The 7,500-nt window shown below is 46.1% G+C and overlaps 1 protein-coding gene across 1 annotated transcript in view; it reads left to right on the top strand.

The window, feature by feature from the left end:
• Nucleotides 1-7,500, top strand: part of LOC125025747 — a 15,935-nt gene that overhangs the window by 844 nt on the left and 7,591 nt on the right. The window contains exons 2-4 of the mRNA XM_047613934.1: nucleotides 977-1,075; nucleotides 6,796-6,834; nucleotides 7,493-7,500. The exon at nucleotides 7,493-7,500 is cut by the window's right edge and continues 208 nt beyond it. Coding sequence (XP_047469890.1) covers nucleotides 1,003-1,075; nucleotides 6,796-6,834; nucleotides 7,493-7,500 — 120 coding nt within the window. The 5' untranslated portion in view covers nucleotides 977-1,002. The remainder of the gene's footprint in view (nucleotides 1-976; nucleotides 1,076-6,795; nucleotides 6,835-7,492) is intronic.

Below are 7,500 nucleotides of genomic sequence, written 5' to 3'. Positions count from 1 at the left end.
GAAGGAAGGAAGGGAGGGAGGAAGGGAGTGAGAGGGAGGGAGGAAGAAAGGGAGTGTGGGGGAGGGAGGAAGGAAGGAAGGGAGGAAGGGAGGGAGGGAGGGAGGGAGTGAGAGGGAGGGAGGAAGAAAGGGAGTGTGGGGGAGGAAGAGAGGGAGGGAGGGAGGGAGGGAGGGAGGGAGAGGGAGGGAGGAAGAAAGGGAGTGTGGGGGAGGGAGGAAGGAAGGGAGGAAGGGAGGGAGGGAGGGAGGGAGTGAGAGGGAGGGAGGAAGAAAGGGAGTGTGGGGAAGGAAGGGAGTGAGGGAGGGAGGGAGGGAGGGAGGGAGGGAGGGAGAGAGAGGAGGGAGGGAGTGTGGGGAGTGAGAGGGAGTGATTGAGGAGGGAGGAAGAAAGGGAGTGTGGGGGAGGGAGGAAGAAAAGGAGTGTGGGGGAGGGAGGAAGGGAGGGAAGGAGGGAGGGAGGGAGAGAGGGAGGGAGGGAGGGAGGGAGGGAGAGAGGGAGGGAGGGAGAGAGGGAGAGAGGGAGGGAGGGAGTGTGGGGAGTGAGAGGGAGTGAGGGAGGGAATGTGGGTGGGAAGAGTGTGGGGGAGATAGGGGAAAGGAGTGTGGGCGAGGGAGTGAGAGGGAGGGAATGAGAGAGAGAGGGAGGGAATGAGAGAGAGAGGGAGGGAAGGGGATGAGTTAGAGTGTGGGGAAGGAAGTGAGACGGAATAAGGTGGAGAGAGTGGAAAGGAGTGAGAGGGAGTAAGGGAGAGGGAGTGTGGGTGAGTGAGAGAGGGAGGAGTGGGAGTGAGAGAGAGGAAGTGTGGGAGAGGGAGAAGGAGTGGGAGTGAGTGAGAGGGAGTGGAGAAGTGAGTGAGAGATAATGGGGGGGGGGGGGGGGCTTGTCAGCTCTCAAGTCAAGGTCCACCATCATGATCACAGAATTCGGCTGTATGTATGTATGTACTTCAATATGTTTGTATGTATGTATTCACAGGTCTCCAGAAACTCTCTCCAGGAGCGATGTACGAAAAGGGCGTCATTTTCTTCCCCGCCTGGAGGAAGTTGGCGCATTTCAGTCTGTTTCTGCTTCGAGGTGAGTCAATAGCAAAGGTGCCTCTTGATGAGGTCGAGCTCTTGTCGTATTGATATAAAAAAAACAAAAAAATGCATCAATTAATAAAATTTATCTCTCCGTCTCTGTCTCTCTCTTTTCTTTTTCTCCCTCATCTCTCTTTCTTTCTTTCTCTCTTTCTCTCTTTCTCTCTCTCACTTTATCTCTCTCTCTTTCTATCTTTTTCTCTCTCTCTCTCTCTCTTCCCTCTTACTCTCTCTCTTTTTTCTTTCTCTCTCCCTCTTTCCCACTCTCTCTTCTCTCTTTTCCTCTTACTCTCTCTCTCTCTCTCTTCCCTCTTACTCTCTCTCTCTCTCTTCTTCCCCCTTACTCTCTCTCTCTCTCTCTTTTCTTTACTATCTCTCTCTCTCTCTCTCTCTTCCCTTTATCTCTTCTCTCTCTCTCTTCCTTCTTACTCTCTCTCTCCTCAATTCTCTCTTTCTTCCTTTTACTCTCTCCTCTCTCTTCCCTATCTCTTCTCTATCTCTCTTCTCTTACTCTTCTCTCTCTCTCTTCCTCTTACTCTCTCTCTCTCTTCCTCTTACTCTCTCTCTCTCTCTTCCCTCTTACTCTCTCTCTCTCTCTCTTCCCTCTTACTCTCTCTCTCTCTCTTCCCTCTTACTCTCTCTCTCTCTCTTCCCTCTTACTCTCTCTCTCTCTCTTCCCTCTTACTCTCTCTCTCTCTCTTCCCTCTTACTCTCTCTCTCTCTCTTCCCTCTTACTCTCTCTCTCTCTCTTCCCTCTTACTCTCTCTCTCTCTCTTCCCTCTTACTCTCTCTCTCTCTCTTCCCTCTTACTCTCTCTCTCTCTCTTCCCTCTTACTCTCTCTCTCTCTCTTCCCTCTTACTCTCTCTCTCTCTCTTCCCTCTTACTCTCTCTCTCTCTCTTCCCTCTTACTCTCTCTCTCTCTCTTCCCTCTTACTCTCTCTCTCTCTCTTCCCTCTTACTCTCTCTCTCTCTCTTCCCTCTTACTCTCTCTCTCTCTCTTCCCTCTTACTCTCTCTCTCTCTTCCCTCTTACTCTCTCTCTCTCTTCCCTCTTACTCTCTCTCTCTCTTCCCTCTTACTCTCTCTCTCTCTTCCCTCTTACTCTCTCTCTCTCTTCCCTCTTACTCTCTCTCTCTCTTCCCTCTTACTATCTCTCTCTCTTCCCTCTTACTCTCTCTCTCTTTCCCTCTTACTCTCTCTCTCTCTTCCCTCTTACTCTCTCTCTTCCCTCTTACTCTTACTCTCTCTCTCTTCCCTCTTACTCTCTCTCTCTCTCTCTTCCCTCTTACTCTCTCTCTCTCTCTCTCTTCCCTCTTACTCTCTCTCTCTCTCTCTCTTCCCTCTTACTCTCTCTCTCTCTCTCTCTTCCCTCTTACTCTCTCTCTCTCTCTCTCTTCCCTCTTACTCTCTCTCTCTCTCTTCCCTCTTACTCTCTCTCTCTCTCTTCCCTCTTACTCTCTCTCTCTCTCTTCCCTCTTACTCTCTCTCTCTCTCTTCCCTCTTACTCTCTCTCTCTCTCTTCCCTCTTACTCTCTCTCTCTCTCTTCCCTCTTACTCTCTCTCTCTCTCTCTCTTCCCTCTTACTCTCTCTCTCTCTCTCTCTTCCCTCTTACTCTCTCTCTCTCTCTTTCTCTCTTCCCTCTTACTCTCTCTCTCTCTTCCCTCTTACTCTCTCTCTCTCTCTCTTCCCTCTTACTCTCTCTCTCTCTCTTCCCTCTTATTCTCTCTCTCTCTCTCTCTTCCCTCTTACTCTCTCTCTCTCTCTTCCCTCTTACTCTCTCTATCTCTCTTCCCTCTTACTCTCTCTCTCTCTCTCTTCCCTCTTACTCTCTCTCTCTCTCTCTTCCCTCTTACTCTCTCTCTCTCTCTCTCTCTTCCCTCTTACTCTCTCTCTCTCTCTCTTCCCTCTTACTCTCTCTCTCTCTCTTCCCTCTTACTCTCTCTCTCTCTCTTCCCTCTTACTCTCTCTCTCTCTCTCTTCCCTCTTACTCTCTCTCTCTCTCTCTTCCCTCTTACTCTCTCTCTCTCTCTCTTCCCTCTTACTCTCTCTCTCTCTCTCTTCCCTCTTACTCTCTTTCTCTCTTCCATCTTACTCTTTCTCTCTCTCTTCCCTCTTACTCTCTCTCTCTCACTTCCCTTTTACTCTCTTTCTCTCTTCCCTCTTACTCTCTCTCTCTCTCTTCCCTCTTACTCTCTCTCTCACTCTCTTCCCTCTTACTCTCTCTCTCCTCTCCTACTCTCTCTCTCTCTTTCTCTCTTCCCTCTTACTCTTTCTCTCTTTCTCCTCTCGGTTAATTTTCCCTCCTCTCTTACTTTCTCTCTCTCTTCTCTTTCTCTAATCTCTCTTCCTCGTTCTCTCCCCTCTCTTCCTCGTTCTCTCCCCTCTCTTCCTCGTTCTCTCCCCTCTCTTCCTCGTTCTCTCCCCTCTCTTCCTCGTTCTCTCCCCTCTCTTCCTCGTTCTCTCCCCTCTCTTCCTCGTTCTCTCCCCTCTCTTCCTCGTTCTCTCCCCTCTCTTCCTCGTTCTCTCCCCTCTCTTCCTCGTTCTCTCCCCTCTCTTCCTCGTTCTCTCCCCTCTCTTCCTCGTTCTCTCCCCTCTCTTCCTCGTTCTCTCCCCTCTCTTCCTCGTTCTCTCCCCTCTCTTCCTCGTGCTCTCCCCTCTCTTCCTCGTTCTCTCCCCTCTCTTCCTCGTGCTCTCCCCTCTCTTCCTCTTGCTCTCCCCTCTCTTCCTCGTGCTCTCCCCTCTCTTCCTCGTGCTCTCCCCTCTCTTCCTCGTGCTCTCCCCTCTCTTCCTCGTTCTCTCCCCTCTCTTCCTCGTGCTCTCCCCTCTCTTCCTCGTGCTCTCCCCTCTCTTCCTCGTGCTCTCCCCTCTCTTCCTCGTGCTCTCCCCTCTCTTCCTCGTGCTCTCCCCTCTCTTCCTCGTGCTCTCCCCTCTCTTCCTCGTGCTCTCCCCTCTCTTCCTCGTGCTCTCCCCTCTCTTCCTCGTGCTCTCCCCTCTCTTCCTCGTGCTCTCCCCTCTCTTCCTCGTGCTCTCCCCTCTCTTCCTCGTGCTCTCCCCTCTCTTCCTCGTGCTCTCCCCTCTCTTCCTCGTGCTCTCCCCTCTCTTCCTCGTGCTCTCCCCTCTCTTCCTCGTGCTCTCCCCTCTCTTCCTCGTGCTCTCCCCTCTCTTCCTCGTGCTCTCCCCTCTCTTCCTCGTGCTCTCCCCTCTCTTCCTCGTGCTCTCCCCTCTCTTCCTCGTGCTCTCCCCTCTCTTCCTCGTGCTCTCCCCTCTCTTCCTCGTGCTCTCCCCTCTCTTCCTCGTGCTCTCCCCTCTCTTCCTCTTGCTCTCCCCTCTCTTCCTCTTGCTCTCCCCTCTCTTCCTCTTGCTCTCCCCTCTCTTCCTCTTGCTCTCCCCTCTCTTCCTCTTGCTCTCCCCTCTCTTCCTCTTGCTCTCCCCTCTCTTCCTCTTTCTCTCCTCTCTCTTCCACTTTCTCTCCTCTCTCTTCCTCTTTCTCTCCTCTCTCTTCCTCTTTCTCTCCTCTCTCTTCCTCTTTCTCTCCTCTCTCTTCCTCTTTCTCTCCTCTCTCTTCCTCTTTCTCTCCTCTCTCTTCCTCTTTCTCTCCTCTCTCTTCCTCTTTCTCTCCTCTCTCTTCCTCTTTCTCTCCTCTCTCTTCCTCTTTCTCTCCTCTCTCTTCCTCTTTCTGGTTCTTTCTCTCCTCTCTCTTGCTCTTTCTCTCTCTTCCCTCTCTTCCTTTTTCTCTCTCTTCCTCTTTCTCTCTCTTCTCTCTCTTCCTTTTTCTCTCCTCTCTTTTCCACTTTATCTCTCTCTCTCTATCCTCTTTTCTTTTTTCTTTCTCTTTCCTTTTTCCTCTTTTATTTTCCCTTTTTCTCTCTGCCTATTCCCTTCCCTCTCTCGCTCTCTCGCTCTCTCGCTCTTCTTCTCGCGAAATCGCTCATAACAGGTAATTAAAAAGTGGGAAAGTGGAAAAATGAAAAGTCCGACCTAAGATTCGGTCACGGAAGATTCGAATCGATGTTCCCCATACGGACGAACTCCATACTAAACGCACACATCATCATAAAACCGCCTTATGAACCAAAAACCTTTCCAAACCTTCAACAAACCCGAACGCCAACCGCTTCATCTCCTTGGATGTTTAGTACATTTAAAGATGGAATTTTGGTTTTACCTTGCCGAAGAGGGTGAAGGATTGGTGCGGCTGGGAACGAACCTCTGATTTCCGTCGGCTAATTACGGCAGAATTTCGACAGGGATATAATTCTTGCACTTCGCAGAGCTTAGCAGCATCCCAGAGCTTGTAATAATTTAATGTAGAGTTCACTTCTCCGGAATATTGGGAAATAATTTTAAAAAAACCAAATAGTACTGATGAACTCCGCTCCGAAAGGCGAGAGGGTTGTTGTGACAACAGAAGTGTCAAATGTGCCGCTAGGAGGTTGCGCATGTGGAGCAAATATACAAGTATTTCTGTTTAAAAATGTGTGTACTTGATAATAGGGAAGGCACATCATATAACAGGAATTAATATTTCATAAGTACATATTCTGGAGTAGTGCGATGAAAATCTAAACAGAGAAATACATTAAAAGTATGGTGTCTTTTAAGAGAATGACAATGATCTGCCGTGACTTTAGGAACCTTCATGCGAGGGATGGTTATGCAAGGTCACGGTGCAGGTAGTTGGTTCACTGCAAGGCGAGGTCAAGCTGGGATGCACGAGGGGATCCGATTTGCTTCATTTTTTGGCATCACTTTTTGCCTGCATAGATTATTTCACATCTTGTAAGTGTAGTTCTTCCCTCTCTTTAAGACTGTTCTTTTATCTTAAATCGATTATTATGTATAAATATACACCTCGTATTTTATTCTATAGAATTAGAATATCTTTAGGAATCGTGCCTTTAGGTCTCTTCATAAATCGTTATTATTAGAATATGCTGAACAAACGACAGCGCTGCGTGTATAGATGCTGGCAAAGAAATGAGGAAAAGAAAATATTTTTTTCTAGTGTCTTTGAGAAATTTGAAGTCTTACCCTGTCTTAGTGCATTTCTCCCTTTTTGTTTTGTACCCATGAATTGAATATACATTTGGCGTTTTCATCTAATTAATTATATGGCCTTTTCACTAAACTAGCCAGCCTTTAATTTTATTCACTTTTTAAACGGGTTACAAGAATTCACTTCAGCGATGTGCAAACTTGTATAATAATGATGGTGATGATTAATGATGTGATGATGATGATGATAATGATGATATTAACAATATCATAATAATTACAAGAATCCACTCACTTTCTTAAACCTAAACCAAGTAACCAAATGATAAATATGATCGAGAGAGAAAAAATAAAGACTATTGGTCTTGGATTTATAAGAAACATTTGTTACTTCGATAGCAAAAAAGTCTTTCTGATTTCAATTATACTTCTAATGTATACTTCAAAATGGATTATGAAAAGTCTTTTTGTCTCTCTATTTCTTAATCCTTTCGCCATGACCAGTCCTTTAGTTTCCTTCCCTTTCTGACCACATTTATTAACTTCTTTCCCTCTCTCTCTCCTCTCTTTATTTGAGCGGACGAGTCAAGTAAAAATAAAAACTGAAAAATGAAAAAAAAAATAAAAATAATAAAAATAATAAATAAAAATAAAAAATAAAACAAAATAAAAATAGTAAAAAATGAAAATAAAAACTCTCATGTATATTTTCTTCCCAGTGACAACAGCAAGTGTCATGGCTTCGGAATGTGATCCTGGTGAGACATTTTTTTGTTTTTCTTCATTTTTTTGTGTGTTTTAATACGAGTAATGTGAATATATATCCTCTGTACAGTAAGTGGGAACATATCCATACTGTTAGGTTATATTTGCATGGCTGCTACGATACTGACAACAAAATTACTTATGTTACAGATTTTGATGATGGTATGAATAGATATAGTAAACATAGGGTCACTACCAATGTTAAAGATACTGGGAATCATAAAAAAGGCAGTGATAGGTGACAGGGGCGATGATAATGGTAGTAATAATAGATTAACAACAACATCAATGGTAATCGACCGGTTTGTTAAAAATAACTATAATGGCAACTACAATAATGATAATAATAATAATAATAATGATAGTAATAATAGTGATTGTGATAATGATGATGATAGTGAGAAGTGAGCTATTCTAAAAGCATAATGGTGAAATTTAGACAAAAAATCGTACGTCTGTTGCCCTTGAAAGGGGCAATCAGTCAATTGCTCCTCCAGACCCCCCCCCCCCCCCCCCATAACTAATATTAATATTCTTTTTCCCTACAACCATTCTTCCTTTTTACGTTCATTTTCACCTCAACACATCCTCACACTTATTCCCACAATCACACACACACACCTCCATTTCTCACACTCCGCACTCCATTAGCCTGCCTT

This window comes from Penaeus chinensis, chromosome 5 (assembly GCF_019202785.1).
Source record: "Penaeus chinensis breed Huanghai No. 1 chromosome 5, ASM1920278v2, whole genome shotgun sequence".
NCBI classification, from domain to species: domain Eukaryota; kingdom Metazoa; phylum Arthropoda; class Malacostraca; order Decapoda; family Penaeidae; genus Penaeus; species Penaeus chinensis.
This window is presented reverse-complemented; position numbering and strand designations above follow the sequence as displayed.